Source organism: Bicyclus anynana, chromosome 7, assembly GCF_947172395.1.
Source record: "Bicyclus anynana chromosome 7, ilBicAnyn1.1, whole genome shotgun sequence".
Taxonomy (NCBI): Eukaryota; Metazoa; Arthropoda; class Insecta; order Lepidoptera; family Nymphalidae; genus Bicyclus; species Bicyclus anynana.
Window position 1 is genome coordinate 1,887,440 of NC_069089.1, and position 23,099 is coordinate 1,910,538.

Consider the following 23,099-nt stretch of genomic DNA (forward strand, 5'->3'; position numbering starts at 1 on the left):
ACTGAAACAGCTTAGCATTTCCACTAGACTTTCAACTGTATGTTATCAGAGGATCTTGAGTTACTTTGGCCATATAGTCCGTCGTCTTCCCGATAACCTGGATAAAGTAATAGTGGTGGGCAAGGTGCAAGGGAAACGACCACGCGGCCGATCACCTACCCGCTGGTCTGACCAGGTTAAGTCACTCACTGGACTCCCTGTAACAACAGCCATTAGAAAAGCTGAGGACCGGACTGTGTGGAGGGGAATCGTTAACAACGCATCGAAGGGACTGCAGTGCGGACACGACCTTCAGCAATGAAGAATGCGACCAAGAAGAGATGCACTATAGGTACAAATTGTACAAAATAGAAAAGGACCTCCTCCAATACAGGTCCTCAGGGTATGCATTGTGTTTATGCATCTATGAAATGCACGCCACTGGTGGTAGCAAGTGTCAAGGATCCAGACCTTCAACCGTCTAAGTATAGTGTATTTTTATCAGCATAATATGAGAAATGTTATCCCCATTCCAAGGCACGTGGCTTCATAGCAACCCTTCGCTAGAGACCCTTGAAGTTTCAAATTGAATATTGTTTTTCGAATGGTTGCCGCGAAGCTAAGTGACTGGCGACTGGGAATAGAATTTCTCATATTATGCCGAGGAAAATATAAAAAAATGTACTTTATACTTAGACGCTTATGGATCCTTAAAACCTGCTACCTACCAAAGCCATCACGGTCCAAACTCTATGTATAATTAGCTACCGTACTTACGGTAGGAGCATGAGCTGACAAACTTTTAGCTTTTAGAAAATGACGAAGGGCCGGGGTTTACGGCTCTCATACTATTAGCATATCTGGGCACCGTTAATCAAATAGTTAACTTCGTTAATCGTTAATACGCTAAAAAAAGTTAGCTTCGTTAAACGTTAAAGCATTACATTCCGGAAGAATTAACGCAAGTTTACGTTAATCATTAATCCGTTAATATGACTGTGTAATATTAAATTTTTATATCATTGTGTGAGATCACCATTGGAAAAATAAGGATGAGCACTGGGGGAAAAGTGCCATAATTTGTTTTTTGTTGATTTTATCTCTATTTAACATAAATGTAGTAATTTGTTGATTTCTTAAAAAAAAATAATCATTCATCATTTCTTACTTGTCTGAACCTGTTTTTCGCGTCGCGCGGTAAATAGTAGGCATTGAATTAACGATAAACGGACTTCTGTATATTAACGGAAGTTAACGTGTCCGTTAACATTTTTGACGGCCGCGTGGCGCAGTGGGTAGTGACCCTGCTTTCTGCATCCACGGCCGTGGGTTCGATTCCCACAACTGGGAAATATTTGTGTGATGAGCATGGGTGTTTTCCAGTGTCTGTGTGTATTTATACATTATTTAAGTATTTATATGTAGTATATAATTGTATATTAATATTATAATATCAACTATCTTAGCACCCATAACACAAGCTACTCTGTATGCTTACTTTGGGGCTAGATAGTGATGTGTATTGTTTAAGTATATTTATGTTTAAGTATATTTAAAAGTTAATCCGTTAATCAAAATGTTAACTTCGTTAATTAACGATTAACGTATTAACGAGTTAATGCCCAGCTATGACTATTAGTTACTCTAGATATCTATGTTGTTTAATTTAGGGTTATAATGAAGTTTATAGGAGAGAGGATGGTTCTCCACATACCATGAGGTGCGCTATATGCGTGGTCTGTAAAATAAGGTAAGGATATGCAACAAAAACAAATCTTAAAACATAATTCTTAAATATTTATTTATATTATTATAATATTCTCATAGTGTAGGTACATGTACATTTATTTTACAAAATCGTTATAGCGTGACAAGTCAATTGTTACATTTAATCCTGATCCTGATTTTTTATAAATCATTAAATTATTATAATTATGAAGTTTGCAAGGTACAAGGTTTCAAATTCAAGTCCAGACCCTCACCATCTAATCCAAGGGTTCACACGACGCTAAGGGTAAGTTGACAGATTATCAAATGCAATAATGATTCCGATATAAAATGTAAAAAAACTATGTTTTATACAACAATTGAGGATTTGGAAACTTGAAACCGGCTACCATTTAAAGTTACCACGGTCTGTCTCCATAAGTGGCTACCACACTTAACCATGTTAGCAAGGTATCAAACATTCAACCTACATAAAATGAGGCGTGTCTGACTCTCGCAGGCTCTCCTATTAGCTTATGAGACAGTCGTGAAACAATGCAGTGAATGTCTTCTTCACAATCACAAATTAATTGTATATTATATTTGTGGTTTTTCACGTTTATAATTATTAAATCAATATTTAAAATATAGTATAGTACGCGTCAAACTTCCGAGTTCGCACTAAGCATGAGGCATATAGCTGCGCAGTGTCATTAACAACCCATATTCGGCTCGCTGTTGAGCACGAGTCTCCTCTCAGAATAAGAGGAGTTAGGTTAATAGTTCATCACGCTCGCCCAATGTAGATTGGCACACTTTATACACACAGAGAATTAAGAAAATTCACACGTATGCAGGTTTCCTCACGGTGTTTTTCCCTCACTGTTAAGCTCCAATTACCTTCATATGACCTGCCAGAGGTTACCCCTCTATCAAAAATATATGATCATGATCAAACGTGTTCGTACAAACTGAATCGGTGTTTCATTGTGTTCAAATTACACGTGTGTATTATAATTTAAAAATTATAGTTGTGTGTAGTTTAAAGTCACAGAATATTGGTGTTAAATATTTTCTATGTGTGAGTTTACCGCGTCCCCTCAAAAAAAATGACAGACAATTTTGTTGGTGGAATTGAGTGTGATTCAAGTTCTATACAAGGTTGGTTAAGACACGTAATATTTGATTTTTTTAAATGCACTTAACTGAATAGTTTGAGGTGCATGCCGCGGATCGGATTCGAACCTATGCCATCCAAATCTAAGGCAGAGGTCATAACCACTGGGCTAACACGGCTCACGTCTGTGCAGTGTAATGAAAATATATTTTAACAGGGTTATAAAAGCTATGCAGTTCACCATGTTACCCATTGCAAAACAAACTAGAAGTTTGACATACTATACCTTTAACAGGTCAAGGTAATTCAGTTCATTCATTATAATGTATACTTCGTGACATAAAAATATAATAATTAAAGATTGAACTACAAAGACCTTAACACGTTCGCTGCGGCACTGATATTTCTGTACTTTCCTCTCTTACTAAAACTTTATGTGGTGCGTTACGAGGTCAATTGACCTCGTAACTCTTAAAGACGCTATGCGTACGAGGTCCATTGACCTCGTAACTCTACAAGAGGGTAGGCGTACGAGGTCAATTGACCTCGTACCGCAGCGAACGTGTTAACCAATATGCAAACATCTTGTATAGTAGCGACATGGTATATAATTCTATTTTATGATCAGGGTTTTGCTTCGATCATCTATACTAATATTATAAAGCTGAAGAGTTTGTTTGTTTGTTTGATTGAACGCGCTAATCTTAGGAACTACCGGTCCCATTTGAAAAATTCTTTCAGTGTTAGATAGCCCATTTATCGAGGAAGGCTATAGGCTATAAATTATCCCCATATTCCTACGGGAACGAGAACCACGCGGGTGCAACCGCGCGGCGGCAGCTATTAATATATGAGTACGTTTCGGGATGTTATACTATTTACTTAACACGCAGAAAAATACAAAAAAAAAATATTTGTTAAACTATGCTTTTCTGCTGTTCCGACGCTCTTTTAGTTTACACATCCAAACACTACCCTCATAATAAAATAGAATATCAATATAATCTTATGAACAGCAACATAACGAATTCAGCCATACCATGACAAAACACTGTATCTAAAAACATCCAGTTTTGAACAATCACAGTTCTTTATTTTTATTCCTCTTCTACTATTTGCTTGATTCAGTACATATACTACTAATGCATTTTAAAGTCTTAAAAAATATTTAAATGCCAGTAAATATGTGCAAGGACCTCATTTAAGAGCAGCACTGACAATACCTATTTTACCAACTAATTTCCCACAAATGAATGAATGAAAATAAAGAATGAATGATTCTTTCATATTGGACAAGGAAAATATTCCAAATCCCCACATGCAGAAATCAAGAAAAAAAATAATAATTTTATGCCATATTATCCATATAATTTAACATTTTTTTACCATGTAAATTACCCTAATGTTTTTATTAAGCTCTAAAAGTAGTCATTAAGCATCGTGTCGACGATAGATGCACAATTAAAATAATAGACAGAAATATTTCCTGAACCATTAAGTTAAAATTCCCCGCAATTTGGGTGTTTCCCTGCAAAATGGCAACACTGTTTATGGGTGTTACTACAAACCACTGTATGTGTAGATACTGTGAAATGTCACGGCACGGCAGCGATACACTTATCTTCATCTGTACAGTATTAACACTACTCCGCCTGGCGCAGTCTCGCGAGCCGCTGCGTGAGCTCGTCCTGCTCCTGGGAGACTACGGTGGTGGCTCCCACCGAGGTGCTGGGCACGCCCGAAGGCAGCTCCATGTTTAGCTCCAGTCTGGTATGACAAATGTTTAAAATTAAATTAAACTTACACTAACTTTGACGGCCTTCATGGCGCAGTGGTATGCGCGGTGGATTTACCAGACGGAGGACCTGGGTTCGATCCCCGGCTGAGCCGATTGAGGTTCTCTTAATTGGTCCAGATCTGGCTGGTGGGAGGCTTCAGCCATAACTAGTTGCTACCCTACCTTTGCTGGTAGGGTACCATCAAGTGATTTAGCGTTCCGGTACGAAGTCGTGTAGAAACCGAAAGGGGTGTGAATTTTCATCCTCCTCCTAATAAGTCAGCCCGCTTCCATCTTAGATTGAATCATCACTTATCATCAGATGAGATTGTAGGCAAGGGCTAACATAAAGAATAAAATAAAAATAGTAGGGGAGGTTAGTTGAGGAGATTTTTGGTTTTACCTGAGTGCTGTAAACAAACAAGTAGTATAACTTGCATGTTGTTGAGTACCTCCACCAAGTATGAGCCCTTAATATTAGTGGGTACATTTAAGGTAACCAAAAAAACCTAAAGACTCAAACAGTAGATAAGTATAAGGTAGTTAGTTAATAGCAAAACAGAATGATCTCGAAAATTTAATGAATTTATGATTTGAGCGTTAATAGCCTTAGTTCCAATCTTACAAAATAAAACCCTTTTATTTTTATTTTCGAGCCACAAATATGGTACTATGTATGTTTGTTTAATCATGCTAAATTTCAGAGCATTCAGTTGGATTGTAAAAATATTTTTATTTATTATGATACCAATACTCAGTGTGACAGGGGAGAGAGAGAGATAGTACTCGTAGCATATTGTGTTTTTCAGATAGCATGGGTATGGTAACAGTTAGGTTCACTCTTGAAAGTTTGCCGTGATTCACAATAATAGTACGTATTACGAACATCATAAGGCAACTGTCATCATATCGAAAGGTTTTCTACATGGAAAAAGCTACGGATTTTTGTTAGTGATCGCTTCATTTATGTAGAAAACCCATGTAATATAAAGCACAAGATATAGAAATAACCAAATGGACAGACGCACTACGGCCAACCCTTAATGGCCAAGTGAAGAAAAGGCCCAGGAAAGAAGAAGAAGAAGAGATACAAATAAAAGCATCCATACCCTGCCTCATCTGCTACTTGCTGCAAGAGATTGTCAACATCTCCCTGCGGTACAGTAGTTGTGGTGGTCTGTGACATTGCATTCTCCATGTAGGAAGACTGGACGTCGAGATCCTCAAACTGACTCTCAAATTTATCCATGAGAGTTGATATCTTCTCTAGGTTCATCGACTTCATTGCTGCGTCCATTGCTTTCACTACACCTGCCATTGAATTTGTGACCTAGAGGAAAATAATTTTTAAATTAAAATTCACTTGTCTTGATGATCTGCTACTATGATGCAATTAAAGTTATATCATATCTTTAAAAGTCATTTAAATTTTCATTTATTTTCATACACTTTACTATTTGGTGCAACAGATCAAAGATCATAAAAATCTAATCAATTAAATATCAGTGTCTCTGGTGCAGTGGTATGTGTGGTGGATTTGCAAGACTTTGTGGATTTACGAGGCTTTGGCTGTGGTTAGTTACCACCCTTTTGGCAAGGACGTACCGCCAAGCAATTTAGCGTTTCGGTATAATGTTGTGTAGCCTAAGCCTCTGATTTCAAAAATTCTTTCATTGAAGGAACGCTCATCAACAATATTACACTTACATACAAAAAAATTGGTTTAGTAGTTGCTGCATCAATAACAAACATTTATACAAACTTTCCTTATACCTATCCATAGGAAATGGGAACTATTGAAACTGCAGAGGTCCGCTTAAACATTTACCTTTCTAGTTGTGAGCGCAGTCTGTACCCTGCTGGACACTGCATCAACCCTAGCTGACATTCGTAGATAGTTAATTGCTTGGTTCTTCTGTCGTATTGCATTCTCTGCGTGTATCCTCGCCACCTCCATGTTACCTTTCTGTATAGCCTTCTTGGCTTTGTCCTTCTCTAGTTTCTCCTCCTTTTCACATTTCTTTGAATTCCTCTCTAACTCTTTCACAGCAAATTTTAAATTGAATAAATGCTCTGAGATTTTCCATTAAGGAATACATTAAATTTATATTTTTGTATCTATATAATGGTAATATTTTAAAGAGCAAAAGTTTGTGAGGTTTTTCAGTGTAATTTCAGATCTACTGAATCAATTTTGAAAGTTTTTTCCCAATAAAAAGCCTCATTATTTGTGTGTGTGTGTGTTAGGCCAACACACACATCACTATTTAGCCCTAAGGTGAGCATTGCTTGTTTTATGGGTACTATCCAAAAATTTTATACTATTATTTATGTCACTAGCGTGTTGAAACTGAGGCAAACTAAGATGGCTAATTGTATTAATTTCATTTAGTTGCATAGTAAACAACAAACATTATTTAAACAAATAATACCCAAATACTGTCTGCAATATAAATAAATATTTATTGTAAGTAAACACAAAACTGTGCATGTGTGTAGCTAAGGTTTGCTTGTATGCTTGCTTTTAGTAGGCACATAACACATCTAACAGTGAACCAATGAACGTTCAAATAATATTATATAGAGAGGTAAGATTTGAACTTGTTTGTTTATACGTTTTATTTTTTTCATTTAACTGGCAACTGAACTTTCAACAAAGTTTACAAAACAGTACCAACATACTAATGCAAAACTGAGCTGCTAAAACAACTGATATTAAAGTCTAACTAAAAACTTATTGTGCAATGTTTGTCAACCATTAATCTCTTGTAAAATGAAGTTGAACAATCTGTGACCAAAAAACATCCTGTGCCATTAACAACTTTTAGGAGCAGTCTTCCAGTAGTCATATTGTAAACCTTTTATCTGTCAACCAAAGCAATATTTAGCTATAACCTACACATTGCTGAGTTAATGAGTGGTTAAAAAAGTATTTCACAACATAGTTTCAATGGAACATTAAACATAAATGTCAAGCAAGCCAGGTAACTTTGATTTTCCTGAAGCCTTTAAACTACAGTCGCCCCTACTGGTAACTGACTAATAGCTGTAAGCTTACGAGAACAACTCAGTTACCTTAAAGATCCCAAATTACCTTCTAAATCAACATGAATAAATATTATCTAAGTGCTATTGAGGAAGGCGTACAGACCGTATACGATTAAACTACGAAGGGTAGGGTTATTTCAGAAGGACTACTTACTACAACACAATAATTCATTGCGACACAGTAAAATACAATAAATCTTATTAACCCTTCTTGGTAGTCGGATAAAAAGGATACTCTCCATAGCAGACGAAGACATTTCGTTCCCCAGCTTGATGGTTGTATTAAAAACTTTATAAAAAACACAGGCTTTAGCCTACTTTATAAAGTACAATGTACTATTACTATTAGAACCAAAATGTTAAAAAGAATGTTTAAAATTATTAGATTGCTTTGGAATCGGAATCATAAGATGAGTCACAATCACAAATTATTCAGCAACCAACGATGAGCAAAACAAATCCAAATAACAATTGACATTGACAAATGACAAATATGTTCCTTTGGACCTTTGATCACCCATCAATGCCAGTTGTCAGTGTTTTTCATTTGTCATCTGTGGTTTTTACTGCATGTTGGTACCTCTATAACAGATGATATATTATTGGGCTCTTAAGCTATGTTCCACTTAACGATCACACTTTACGACTACAGTTTCTTTCCAGTTCCACTTTTTTTTCGTGTTGAGTAAGTGCCGATGGCTCCATGTAGGTCCACTACGGCGTCACCGGGGGGTTTGGACGAACGCAGAAGCATCGCCTGATGAAACCTGAAGGCTGAAATAAAGATAGAGGACGGAATGACTCTCTAAGGGCGTCTCCTATGAGACTCGGACCTCGACTTAGAGGGCCATTCAGGAAGGTGTATCAATGACCTGAGTGAATCAGTCCGGACGCCCCCGAGATCGTGAGTTAGAAAACCCACGTCCGGGTGACATTAGACCACATTTAATACAAACCCAACAAAGTCCATGTTGTTTTTGCAACAAAAACCACTAAGTCCAGGTAAGTGTTTCAAAATCCGCAAAGTCCATTCTGTTTTCCTGATTATTGCTTTAGTTTCGTAAATATATTCCTCAAAAAGCTTAAAAAATAATATTCTATATTCATTTAAAAGATACATCAGCACTTTTAGTACTATAGCTAATCCAATTACGATTAGTGATAAAAATATGATTTTCTCAAAAGTTGCTAAACTGGATAATGTGGTTTTTGAATGTAATAGACTCAAGTTTAATTATAATATTTATTAGGAGTGAAATGACTAGCGATTTATACCCTCATTTTTAATTTGTTTGCAGTTAAACAGTACTCCTCGAGTATGGCTTTAGTATAAGTGGAATGGATTATGGATTGTGAAGAGATTTAAGCGGTGATAATACAAAATAACGAATAAAAAATATTCTTCTTTTTTTAGCTACTTTAAGTATTAAAATACATTGAATGAAAAACTCTATGAACCCCAGAAATTGCAAGAAAAGAAATCTGAAGGAGATTGCTTTATATATTTTCGAAGAAAACAAAACTATTTTATGTGCCTTGATAAAATAAATAATTGATATATAGTTATAGAGTCTAGAATAGATAAAAAATTTATCCTAAAAATTACTTCACGAAGCTATATATGGCTTTTTGTGGAAAGTTAACCATAACATTTTGATTTTTCTTGCAGTTTTAATAGCTTAGTTTTACAGTAAATTAAAATTATTCGATACGAGTATCCGAATACTATGTTTAATTTTTAGTCTATGAAATGATAGTATTATAATGTTGGTACATCTGCTTGCAGATGCGATGCTGTCAAAAAATTAAAAAACAAAAAATGTCATTCAATTCAAGTCTGATTTTGGATTTGGAAGGGAGAAAACCGAAGTCGCCAAGAAATTAATCTGAAATAATTATAGAAATCCTTTTAGTTATTAGTTTTCAAAAACAAATTTTTAAATTTTAGTAGTATTTTTCGACAAATTGCAGTATTATTTTTAATTTTTGCTTAGTTTGTGTAAAGTAGGTGCAGAAGTAATTGTACAAAATCGCCAAAGGACGTTTGTTGGGCGTAAAAAGAAAATGGCGTGTGCTACTCTTAAAAGAAATTTTGACTGGGATACGCAACTGCCGGCGAAAAGACGAAGATGTTCTCCGCTTGCGGCGAGCTCGAGTACAAGCCCTGGACTTAAAATGTCCGAAAGTAAAAGTTCAATATTCGGTGAGGCCGTTAGTGCACCTGCAAAATTGACCCCAGGTTTGTTTATTTTTGTTGTATTACATCGTCAGGGTGACTTTTGAATATTGATCTTCGTCGTAGGACTTCATATGAATAATCTTCTATACCTAAATATATTAAGTTAGTCAGCTGAATGATTTATCGCCATTGTTTGGAGATACGGTGAATATTATTTTTATCGTGCAAGAGAGGGAAGGAAGAAGTGATGACCGTTGGGCGTATTGGGGCTTTGTTATTTTTTTTTCATTTAACTTTTTTCTAAGCTTAAAATCTTCAAAAGATGATCAAATCGAGTTATTTTAGCCTTGTATTTGTCCAGGATATCAGTGAACTTTTGTTCTATAGTTGTTACCAGTTATTCGATCAAAGATAATTTTGCTATTGCAAAATCATCAGTTATCGTAATTGTTTACGAAGCACACGAATTCGACAGTCTTGCATTTTTTTTAACCCAATTTTTAGTCACGTTATACTATAGATGACCTAAAAACATGGAATTAATTAGGTTTACATGAAAAAAAGATATCGTTTTTTTAGTCAAAAAGGTTTAAGGATATTGTCACTATTTTCAACTTTAAACATGATGCTCATCATTATTATTTTACAATTCAACCTCAACTGAGGTTATTTAATCCTTTGTGTGGAAATTTAATCAGGCATTTGAATAAAGAACAATTGCAATTAATTCCTGAATCAATCATATTATAAAATCGAACCATTAGCTTTCTTTGTAAATTCATTATTTCTAGACCTTGACTGACATCTTTTCTATTTCTTGGTTGGTATACAGTTTTAATAAGGATAATTTAATGGGTAATATTCATTAAGTGTGCTCAAAAAAACTTTCATTGTAAAGTAATAAATAATGTGGACTAAGTTTTATATATTGTCAATCATTTTTAATGGTAAACTTTAAGCCCAGACCTCAGATCAGAAGAGAAGCTATGAAGTTTACATCCTTAACACTGAACCAGTGTGTATTTGCGGGCTAAGGGTAGGAATGTATAAATTTGAAAATCTATAAGCTTGGTACTTGATAGACAAAACCTGAGATCTTGTGATACAATGCCACATTGGCTGACCAATCAACAAGGTAATTCAGTTAGTTTTGATTTATCATTCTCAACTCATGTTCGGCACACTGCTGAGCTTGAGTCTCCTCAGAATGAGAGGTGTTAGGCCAATAGTCCACCACACTGGCCCAATGCGGATTGGCAGTATTCACACACGCTCTCTGCGTGCGATCAAGAAAATTCTCTGGTATGCAGGTTTCCTCACAATGTTTTCCTTCACCATTTGAGACATGTGGTATTAAATTTCTTAAATAGACCACATCTCAAAAGTTGGAGGTGCATGCCCCGGACCAGAGTCGAACGCACACCCTCCGGAATTGGAGGCAGAGGTCATATCCACTGGGCTATCACAGCTCTCAATTGTTTATGTCTTAATTTTGATTAGTACCTATGATTACTTGCTTTAAATATTAAGTAGTAGCTTTATAATGAAAAATACACAAACTAGTCTACGTCCTGCGGTTTCACCCACATACTTTCCCTTCCTGTGTACAAATATAACCTATGACTATAAAACATACATACATATACAGACAAAATAATGTGGCTTTCTTGGTAAAGTTAAGATCCAGAGATGGACCCCTACAAAAACACAAACTTTACCTATTTGTAATATTAGTATATAGTACATCTATACTAATATTATAAAGCTAAAGAGTTTGTTTGTTTGTTTGTTTGAACGAGCTAATCTCAGGAACTACTGGAATGAATTTTTCAGTGGTAGATAGCCGATTTATCGAGGAAGGCTGGATTTATCGCGGTGCCAGCTAGTTGTTCATATTTAAAAGAAGGCTTGTATATATTTAATTTTTTTTTTCACTAACATTATTATGGCCTCTGTGTGTGCGCGGTGAATTTACAAAACGGAGGCCCTGGGTTCGATCCCCAGCTGGGCAGATTGAGATTTTCTTAATTGGTCCAGGTCTGGCTGGTGGGAGGCTTCAGCCGTGGCTAGTTACCACTCTACCGGCAAAGACGTACCGCCAAGCGATTTAGCGTACCGGTATGATGTCACATAGAAACCGAAAGGAGTGGATTTTCATCCTCCTCCTAACACGTTAGCCCATTTCCATCTTAGACTGCAACATCACTTACCATCAGGTGAGATTGTAGTAAAGGGCCAACTTGTAACGAATAAAAAAAAAAAATCAGCCTATTTTTTATAATGATCATGACTTACTACTGATGATAATGATGATGACTAGGTTGGAATATATTGATTTTTTATGAGAGATTCAGGTAAAGGTATTAATTAATTTATAGTTATATTAATTAATTAGAAAACAAAGATTGACTGGATGTTTGCAAAATAAATAATTTTGTAAAATTTCAAAATTAACTAAAATTCTCTGATCTTAATTTCATGATTTATACATATCTAACAATTAGCAAATCAACAACATCAATAATTTTGTATGGGACATTTCATTTTACATTACATTTCAGATCCACTGCAGAGCTGCAAATCTGACCTTTTAAATCCCTGTAGCTCTAAAAGTAATGATCGCAGATACCTTGTTACTTTTACATAATTGCTTTACTATTAGCATACTCCTAATTTATATAAAATTTAAAAAACTGCCATCCCTATTATGGCTTATAATAATTACTGGGCTGCTAAAGAATTTTTTTTTGTAATATAATGGGGCTAATGACTAGGTTTGAATAATATTGATTTTTATGATATATTCGGGTAAATAAGGTCAATGTCAATTAATTTATACAATATATACATGCAAATCTAACAATCATCATTAAATCAACCATGCTGTATGGGGCATTTTTCAGGGATCCATGGCAGCGCTGCAAATCTGACCCTTTAAATTCCTGTAGCTCTGAAAGTGATGATCGCAGATACCTTGTTACTTTTACATATTTTTTTTTTTTTTTTTTTAATTCAACCGACTTCTCGTTCTTTATTCAATTTTATAAAGTTTTACAATAATATTAAAACTACGTACCTAAATATCTATAACTACAAATTATAAAAATTAAAAAGAAAATATACTAAATTTAAATGATATCTAAAGACTCAGGCGTTTTAGAATTCGTCTGAATCGACGATCATAGGTAAAGTGCCCAGAAGGCTGGCAGTATTGCCACGTTGTATGGCAATACTAATTCTTTGGCCTATTAATTTCCAGAGCGCATGGCCCAAGAGATATGCGATGCGATCACGCGACTGCACCGGCGCCGGCAGCTGCGGCTGGCGAAGGGCGCGGCGGCGTCGTGCTCGTCGTCCAGCGGCAGCGAGGGCGATTCCTCGCCGCCGCATCGCTCCGCGCAACGGAAAGTGAACCGCCGCGCGCTCTTCACCTTCAAACAGGTGACAACATTGTCTCGACAGAGAGATACATCATCATAACGTTTCTTGCTACACCAGCGCCTGCAATTGTGGCTGCAGTTGATTTAACTGCAGTATTTTTATGTACACCTCTTGTAAATGCACCTTTAATATTTTATTTTTGTACACAGGATTAAAAAAAACCGTCCGTGGCCCAGTGGTATGCGCGGGGGTCCTGGGTTCGATCCCCGGCTGAGCAGATTGAGATTTTCTTAATTGGTCCAGGTCTGGCTGGTGGGAGGCTTCGGCCGTGGTTAGTTACCATCGTACCGGCAAAAACGTACCGCCAAGCGATTTAGCGTTCCGGTACGATGCCGTGTAGAAACCGAAAGGGGTGTGGATTTTCGTCCTCCTCCTAACAAGTTAGCCCGCTTCCATCTTAGACTGCATCATCACTTACCATCAGGTGAGATTGTAGTCAAGGGCTAACTTATAAATAAAAAAAAACCCCCCATTTTTTTAGGAGGGATAGCACTTACATGTAAATTTTCACCTTGTTGTAAATTACCAGGCTATTGATGTTCTCGTTCTTAGATACAGAGCCATTGATCTCCTATTAAAAAGTGAATGCACAATTAGTGACCAAAAAATGTCTTCACTCAATGAGTGCCAAACACAAATTCTTGACACTCAATTCAAGTAGTCGCATTTACAAATTCAAACTTTAACTCAATTCTTAAGGTTGAATTTGCTCTGAATTTGGGTTTTTATTGAATATTGGACTATATTTAAAGGCCTTTAGGTATAATTTTCTTTACCAATAATTCTAAAACTGTCAAACCAAATAGGCCAGTTTTAAGTGAAATTTTCTACATAATTGTGCGTCCTTTTATTGAGGTTGATGTACAGAACACACATTTTGATTATTATCAGCCAATAGATGTCCTGCTGGATGTGGGTCTTGTGTACAGATATTGCAAACACCACAGTCTTGAGAAGCATGCAACTAGTACCTCTCTGTAATCATCTTGATGTTCTAGGTTCATCTAGTAGGAGTATGCTTTCAAGCGTTGGGAGCCCAATGTCTAAAGACAAACCAAGTACCTAGTTAGTTATCACCAGCTTAGCAACTCTTGACTGTGTTTTACTTAAGATTGTAAAATGCAAACGAGACTGTTATTTCATAAACCACATCTATACTAATATTATAAAGCTGAAGCATTTGTTTGTTTGAACGCCCTAATCTCAAGAACTACTGGTCTGATTTGAAAAATTCTTTCAGTGTTAGATAGCCCATTTATCAAGGACGCTATATATAGCTATAGGCTTTTGGGTGTGCTCTTCTATAACAAGATCCCCAAGACTGATGGACCTGCCAATGCATAGCTTTAAGCAATGTGTCAAAAAACATTTACTTTGTCGAGGTTACTACACTATTGATGAGTTCCTCAATGATAAAGATCCTGAAACCTGCAGAACCTGCCTTCCGAACCAGTGGTAGAATCTTTACAAATAGTCAACTGATGTGTCAAAAGTGCTCGTATACTGAGCCTATTTGAAATAAATGATTTTTGATTTTGATTTGATTTTGGCTATATATTATTCCCATATTCCTACCAGAACGGGAAACACGCGGCGTCAGCTAGTAATTAAAGAATTTACAATAAAGCTTATGACTCTTGTAAAAAAGAATATAAAGATCTACAAAGCACTTGTTTTAATCTTTAACTTAGAGACAACATAAACAACAAATGGTACAATATGTTCCAGGTGAGTATGATCTGTGAGCGCATGCTGAACGACCAGGAAGCAGCTCTGAGGGCCGAGTACGAGACAGTCTTGAGCAGCAAGCTCGCCGAGCAATACGATGCCTTTGTCCGCTTCAACATTGACCAGGTACATACCCAATTTTACAACCACTAAACCTTAACTTAACATTGGTCCAGGTCTGGCTAGTTACCATACCCTCCTCACAAGATAACCTGCTTCCATCTTAGATTGCATCATCACTTATCAGGTGAGATTGTAGTCAAGGGCTAAGGGTAAAAGAATAAAAATAAATGATATTAAAAGCTAAGAACTGCATACTCAAACAAATGAGTAATACATCATGGTTCATTGAAAATAGTGAGAACCATCAAGAGAAAGAAGAAATCGAACAGTCTAACAGAAACTAAAAACAGCGATTGGAACACCATCCCAATCCACTGACATCTCAACTCACTTACACCAGACTAGAGAGACGAATATCTTAGCATTCCATGGATTCACTGTGCAGGTGACAGGTCCATTGCATGGTAGAGAGAAAAACACTGAGCAAAGTCCAGGACTTGTGACTACAGGATCTAGGGTTAAGGAATTCCTGGACGATCGATCAACACTCCCCTTCTCTGCTCGTGTTGTTCTCCCTGCCTAGCCAAATTTGGAGAGATCCTATTAAGCTTTGGATACTCATTACTTCTACGGCGTACAGACTAACTACATAGCTATCTTTAGTTAGTTCATAATATTTATTCACTTTTATACTGTGGTCCTTTGAAATGTTAGTCTCCCACGGCACAGTAAGCCCAACATGTACTAATTGCCTGAAATGAAATCAAAACCTGGAGCTTGATATGTAATGGTCCACTTTGACATCAATGTAAATGTATCCAGTGAGGGATACTCATGTTTAGTGGCGTGCATATGGTAGTCGATCAGATTATGCACTAGTAAGAAAAATTAATCAAACTAGGAAAATCTTCATTTAATAAGCCTTAAGAAAACAACTCTTAAGGTAACAACTGTTACGTATTATACTTTTTTGTAAGACTCATTGCATGATATAACATGGAACAATAATATATTAGGATAAGTTATAATATTAGTTTTAATTCAGATTACCTTAGGCCAGAGTTTCCCAAACTTTTTTGTGTTGTAGACCCATTCCCATCTTCCCCTGTTGGGTAAGACCCCCTACTTATTTGATATTGATTTTCTGTATCCTACAACTTACACAATTTTATAAACATATATAATATTTATTTTACTTCATAGTTACTTTTAAAATAATGTATATATTTTGATATTATAAGAATAAAAGAAAGAACAAAAATAGGTACTATCAGTGTATGTGCTATGATCCACTATCGTGGAAACCATTTTCATTTAATGGACCCCCAAATTTTTTCCGCTGACATAGACCCCTAGGGGTCGATATAAACCACTTTGGAAATCACTGCCTCAAGCAATTTTTTTAAAGCTGTTGCAACTGATTGCACAATAGTGATCAATTAAAAAAATAAATAGGTATTTCCGATTTGATAGTTACTTATGTGCTAATGTGACTGTTCCAGGTTCAGCGCCGCCCCCCGCCAACCACTTGCATGCCGTTGGGCATGGATGCAGAGCACCACATGCACCAGGATCTTGTGCCCAGCTGTGAGTACACACACACACACACGCACATAGTTTTTCACAAATCCCTCTTGAACCATGGATTTTTCAGGGATAAAAGTAATCTATGTGTTAATACAGGCTATAATATATCTTAATACCAAATTTCAGCTAATCCGGTTCAGTAGTCGAGGCGTGAAAGAGTAACAAACATTCATATCATCAAAATCATCAGTTTTCTCAAATCTCGGGAAACCAAGGATTTTTTCGGGATAAAAAGTAGCCTATGTGTTAATCCAGAGTAAAATCTATTTCCATTCCAAATTTCAGCTAAATCGATTCAGTAGTAGCGGCGTTATAGAGTAACAAACATCCACACAAACTTTTGCGTTTATAATATTAAGTAGGATAAGCTACTAGCGGACGCCCGCGACTTCTTCCGCCCTTAGACCTCTTTAATCCGGCCCTTCCACAATATCCATTCTTAGAGTTCCGTTCCGTGAGTTTATATGAGGTGAGGTTCCGTTCCGTGAGGTGAATAATACCTATTGACTTGTCTAACAACCATGTTATACAAGTCAATAGGTATTTGGGTGAGGTACAAACATTGTGTGTAAACTAAAGGATCTATTATAGTCTGCCAAGTTCGTTGATAACACTTCTATGATATGCGGGCGACAGGGGAAAGACTAGGCAGGTGGAACCAGTTGTGTGGAAGTCATAGATGCAATAATGCATTGCCTACTCTAAGAGCTCATTACAAAGCCATGTTATGGAGGAATTAGTATGCAATATTCAATTTCCAATTACGTTTTTTATGTTTGTCGACTCGTCGTCGTCGTCATCAATCCATATTCGGCTCACTGCTGAGCTCGAGTCTCCTCTTAGAATGAGAGGGGTTAGGCCAATAGTCCACCACGCTGGCCCAATGCGGATTGGCAGACTTCACACACGCAGAGAATTAAGATAATTCTCTGGTATGCAGGTTTCCTCACGATGTTTTCCTTCACCGATTGAGACACGTGATATTTAATTTCTTAATCCCTAATTGATCCCTAAATCGAAAAATGTTGGTAGTAGACACCTCATATCTTACAAACCTATCCAATGATAAGTCAAACTGTAGCTTGACTGGGTCTGCTAGTTGATAATAATAAGCTCATTTGCTGATTTAATCTTGATTTGATGATACCTAGTACATAATAAGATCTGATGCCTGATTTAGAAATAAACCCCTCTCAAGTTAGTGTTAAAAGTGTATTTGTGTATATTTAAATATTTCTATATTCTAATCAGTTTTAATAATAATTTTATGTTTCATTTGTTACAGATCTTTCCTAATAACAGCGAAGCTGATTTGCAGTGTAGCATTGCAAACAACAATATCAAGACAAACATATTTTGGTATATGTGAAAATTATATGCGGGAATAGTATAGATTACCTTAACGAATGAATATGTAACATTGTAACTGTGGAATTTAACTTCTGTCAATATCTTACAGGATGGAAATGGTTATACACCGTGCTAGTTTCACCATCTGTAAGCTGTCTATTAGTCCAATACAAGAAACCCCTCAACAATATTAAAAATGACCTCAAGCTAATTCACATGCTTATGAAAAAAAAATCTTTAAATTTATGAAAAAAAAATTAAACATCCTGTTTAATTCTGTTTCGTAAGTATGAAGTTATTGAACTTTAGGCTAAAGTGAATGACCTCAAAGGGACCGACGAGCCGCTTAGCCGCATAGCGGCACCGCGGCGAATAGGTAGATGTTTGAAAATACAGGATGTTTTAAAACAATCTATTTTTGAAAGTTTATTACAATCATAACTCCTTGAACTGTGCTTTCTTAGTTTCTTGTTTTTTAGTACTAAAAATCTTTAATAGATTTTTTTAAAGTTCCTTCACCTTTAAAAAAATGTATTAAAGATATGTAGTGATAAAAAACAAGATCAGTTTTTATTATTTTTTTATGCACAACTTTAATTTCAAACAGATTTAGTGTAATGTGTTTTTTTACAACTTCAACTGGAAAAAAAAACACTATTTTGTTAACTATAGTAATATTATAAAAAAGGTAAACTTTGGTAATTACAACTTGATATCTAATATTTGACAGACAGACGCTTTCCCACCCTGTATGTTCCTCATACATCAGATATAGTATTATGAATTGAATGTTGTGTATTTGCTAACAGTAGTTACTTTGTGGCAATGGATAGCATTTACTATTTGATTGCTGTATAGCACAGTTCTATACAGTAATTAATACCCTGTTTTAGTTTTTACATAGAAATGAAGCAGATTGTACTTCAACTATTTATTTAACCATAGGCAATTTGTTGTAAAGATGCAGTTTCAAAGTGATATTCTACATACTGTAGTAAGTTAAACAAAGAGACTACTCACTTAGAGAGATGAGTTCACAAGTGCTTGTACATTGCTCGAATATTGTATTCATTTCCGACACAATCTTTGCAACTAATTGGAGGGCAAAGAAAGTATTTGTCATAATTTAACTTGACGTCAGATCTGCTTGTCCCGAAGAACTTTAAAAATTGTGTCGCCAGTTATAAATAATTTACATAATATACTTGTACACAATTATGCCACAAAGTTACATAAAATCATATCGACGGCAGATAACGAAAGTGTTCACCAGAGCCAAAAAAGGTTTTCAATTCATTTAAAAAAAAAAATCATAACTTGCATGTTTGTTAACTTATACTCACGATTTGTGGATATAAGACTTGTTATTTTTTTTTCTAAATATCAGTCTAACGCTGAATTCTCATTCTAACTATTATTTGCCAAAATTTTGTTGACTTCATTTTGAACTATTTTTACAGAATGTTAAAATAATTGCACTATAGTTGTATGGAGCTAGTTCAAAGGCATCAAGGAAAACAAAAACGTTGTAAGCATCAATACTTAAACCAGGGCTGTCCAACTTTATGTTGTAAATTAATGAGATTTATCTTTTTTTTTGTAACTTACGAGTATTAACTTTTTGAATGCAAGCATTTAAGTTAAAACCTATTTTTTTTTAATGTTAACTTTATAACCATTCATCGTATAACATGACCCAGACCATTTGAAGCAGATTTCTTTTTTTATTTGAACAGTGCAATAATTTTTTTTTTATTCATAGTTTGTGGATTAGTACAATTTCGCTTTCTGCCGTCGATATTATTGTCTCAATAATATGACATTGACACAGTTAAGTTCCACGGTGATGTTCATGCCACATAAATGTAAAATTAGCTTATAATGCTTAGTTAAGATTTGCTGCATAATTGTGTTCATAGACTGAGAGGGTACAGAGTTTGCGTTGTATACGGAAGTGGAAGTGAGGCTGCGGTTTGTTGGGCTATTAAGGATATTGTGACCACAGATTGTAATGGTCTATGTCCGGCATTAGAAATATATACTCTCATATTCATTCATCATCATCATCATATCAGCCGATAGACGTCCACTGCATGACGTATGACGGCCACCGTGGCGCAGTGGTATGTGCGGTGGATTTACAAAACGGAGGTCCTGGGTTCGATCCCCGGCTGGGCCGATTGAGGTTCTTAATTGGTCTAAGTCTAGCTGATGGGATGCAATTTAACTAGGCTTACTTTCTTATCTCAATTGAATGGCAGATGAGGGTATATATTTCTTCTGCCGGATCTCATACTGTAACAGACATAGATGAGGCTACAACACTGTTTCATTGTATCAAACTAGGGGCCATCCAATGACTTTGTCACTGTGTTATTTTTCACCTGAATGATACTTTCTACATTCGGAAGACGGTTTGTTTGCCTTTTTAGTAAGCTGACAACAAAACAAATCTCTTAGCAGTCCATGGACTCACCTTAAAGTGGTTGGGTTCTTGGAAGAGAGAAAAACTCGAGCAGTACCCTGAACTTTTCTCATATCTTTGTGTAATGTAGAGCCATAGACAATTTGCCACTTCAATTCAATTCTTCTATTTGGCTTTCATTTGTGCCAACAAGCACGGTTTATTTTGCCAGTGTCAAGTAGATGGAGAAGGCACAAGGAGATTGTTCGGTGAAGACTAAACAAGTTTGCCAGTTGATGTATTAGTACAGTGTGCAAACAAGCCTTTGACAGGTATGTTGGAGTGTCAAACTAAAGATCATCAACAAAATAATGCAATATTTAAATATCATTTAGCATCTATAGCAATCCATCCATAAATGGTTTCTAAGCAAAGTTTTTCTGGTGTTGACACTCATTTATGTTACTCACTCAAAACTCCTGTCGAATTCACATATAGTACCACAAACTTGTCAGGCCCAGTGAATGTGATGATATGCACTATAATTACTACTACATTCAAAAGCGAACCATCTTCTAGAAATAGAAAAACTAAAGTCCGGTTGCTCTGAGATTGGGATTGATTTTGCGATGATTGATTCTGACAGGTCATGGGTGGTCCCTAAACAACCGGTTTGTTAACGGATAAGAAGAACCTTTACTAACCGATTTAAGTTTTAGAAAGTGGCAGAAACTATAGATAGACGACTTAGTAATATCTAAATAACACATAATAAATTCACACAGAGTGCCTGTTAAAAATCATTCTCATGCGTTGATTGCAAATTAGTTAGCCATAATTTTGATTTGTTTTCTTTAATTTAATTTTTTTAGTGTTATTGTCAAAATAAAGTAAACTAGTGTATAATGAAACTTTTTTTTTGTCTTTTTTTGTCAAGTTTGTACTGTTTCTGTACAAAACAGATTTTCTAAGAAGCCTTGCGTATCAGATACCACTCATTAATCTATCTTTTACTCTTTATCATGTAATCTTAAAGTATGAATTTAAATATTCTATTATACCGGACTATTCCGGAATATTCTCATAAATAAACTCATAATGCTGATACAGACATGGCTTTTTTTTATTAGGTTAATGTTAATTAGCTTTATTAAACTTTTAAGTTATTTTTCTTTTTCCTCAGCAATGTAATACATATTTGTATCGACAAATGCATGTCTGAGTTAATTTTTACGTATATTTGGGCTTGTTTATACTTTGATTTAGTTAAAAAGTTTTTATTGAATACAAACGGAATTAATTTGTTACCAAGCAATTATATTCAATAAAAATTAGGATAGGTCTTTTTTAAATTGTATTAGCAGCTCATAATTACTATATAGGTTATTGGCGTTTAAGAACTGAAATAAAAATTAGTTAAACACCATTATAAGTGATTTTTGATTTAAATTAACATAGTACACGTAATCTAGCCTTATCGAAAAATAAATTCTTGATAATATGATATTATCCCGAACGTAGAAAACAGAAAACGCTCAAGCTGATGCTTTCGACTTTGTTTAATTCTGTTATGATTTGTTGGAGGACGTTATACACTCAGAGGTATAATTATCCGCCCACTTTAAAATGACGCGAGTATATTGAAGTGGGGGGATAATTGTGTCTCTTGAGTATATAAATGATTACCATCATCATCAATGACAACCCATGTTTGGCTCACTGCTGAGTTGAGTCTCCTCTCGGAATGAGAGGGGTTAGGCCAATAGTCCACCACGCTGGCCCACGGATTGGTACACCACGCCGCACGCATCACGCCAAAACTACTGAATAAATTCAAATGAAACTTGGCACGATTTGAGACAACAAAGAATGTTACAAGGTTACTTTTTGTCGCGAAAATTAAATCCAATGGCGTCTGCTCTAAAATGGACGGAAAGGACGACATGAGTGAAATCACAAACGATTAAAGAAAAGTAAGATGAGTATTTAATATCCAATCTTTTGTGATCCTATACGTGCACAAACTGCAAGTTATTCGGAAAATTAGGCTGCAAGTATCTAAATTGTGTACAAATTTAAATTAAGCTCATTTTACAAGCACTTTCAAAATGTTCTGGTAATATTAATAATATTATGTAATGGTGATAATAAATAGTCGAAAACTTAAAGTTACGAGAGTTCGAAAGCGCCTTTGATCCGAAACCAAAGGGCCTAGCTTATTACCTATATCTTGTATATATATTCTATATACCTTCTGAAAATATAGTAAAACATATAATATAGTATAGGGGCTTTTTAACCGACTTCAAAAAAGAAGGAGGTTATTATTATCATAATATAAAGTCCATTAAGGCAGGCTTCACAGACAAATGCAAATTAGTTAGCCATAATTTTGATTTGTTTTTTTTAATTTAATTTTTTTAGTGTTATTGTCAAAATAAAGTAAACTAGTGTATAATGAAACTTTTTTTTTGTCTTTTTTGTCAAGTTTGTACTGTTTCTGTACAAAACAGATTTTCTAAGAATTATTAAGAATTTAAAAAATTTTATGTCTAAGGCCTGCCTAGTTCGGACTACTTTGGTATGTTAGACGAATATGAACGATTTTTGGGCAGTATATCCAGCAAGCAACAAGTGTTTGTTTTGTACTCGACTAAAATAACAAAGTAGTCCGAATTAGGGCTCGTGTAAAATGCGTACAACGGGTTGAAAAAAAATC

At 35.5% G+C, this 23,099-nt stretch overlaps 2 protein-coding genes across 2 annotated transcripts; one reads left to right on the forward strand and one right to left on the reverse strand.

Annotated features, from left to right (window-relative positions):
* Positions 1–1,755: 1,755 nt before the first annotated feature.
* Positions 1,756–8,084, reverse strand: LOC112047402 (charged multivesicular body protein 1b). Its single transcript, XM_024084518.2, has 4 exons — positions 7,864–8,084; positions 6,409–6,653; positions 5,690–5,910; positions 1,756–4,570 (listed from the first exon to the last, which is right to left on the reverse strand). Exons 1-4 carry the CDS (start codon positions 7,883–7,885, stop codon positions 4,447–4,449), a joined length of 612 nt encoding a protein of 203 aa, XP_023940286.2. The 5' UTR covers positions 7,886–8,084; the 3' UTR covers positions 1,756–4,446.
* Positions 8,085–9,443: 1,359 nt separating this feature from the next.
* Positions 9,444–21,812, forward strand: LOC112047401 (akirin). The gene is made up of 5 exons (XM_024084517.2): positions 9,444–9,867; positions 13,067–13,248; positions 14,977–15,102; positions 16,542–16,626; positions 17,912–21,812. The coding sequence occupies exons 1-5, from the start codon at positions 9,693–9,695 to the stop codon at positions 17,920–17,922; spliced, it is 579 nt and encodes a 192-aa protein (XP_023940285.1). The 5' UTR covers positions 9,444–9,692; the 3' UTR covers positions 17,923–21,812.
* Positions 21,813–23,099: the final 1,287 nt, after the last annotated feature.

Coding starts and splice junctions, on each gene's coding strand:
- LOC112047402 (XM_024084518.2), bottom strand. CDS start 7,885: ATGTCTTCGTCTGCTATGGAGA. Junction 6,654..7,863: donor GTCTTCGTCTGCTATGGAGA/GTATCCTTTTTA, acceptor GGAAAATCTCAG/AGCATTTATTCAATTTAAAA. Junction 4,571..5,689: donor CAAGTAGCAGATGAGGCAGG/GTATGGATGCTT, acceptor TTGTCATACCAG/ACTGGAGCTAAACATGGAGC.
- LOC112047401 (XM_024084517.2), top strand. CDS start 9,693: ATGGCGTGTGCTACTCTTAAAAGAAATTTTGACTGGGATACGCAACTG. Junction 9,868..13,066: donor ACCTGCAAAATTGACCCCAG/GTTTGTTTATTT, acceptor ATTAATTTCCAG/AGCGCATGGCCCAAGAGATA. Junction 15,103..16,541: donor TCCGCTTCAACATTGACCAG/GTACATACCCAA, acceptor TGACTGTTCCAG/GTTCAGCGCCGCCCCCCGCC.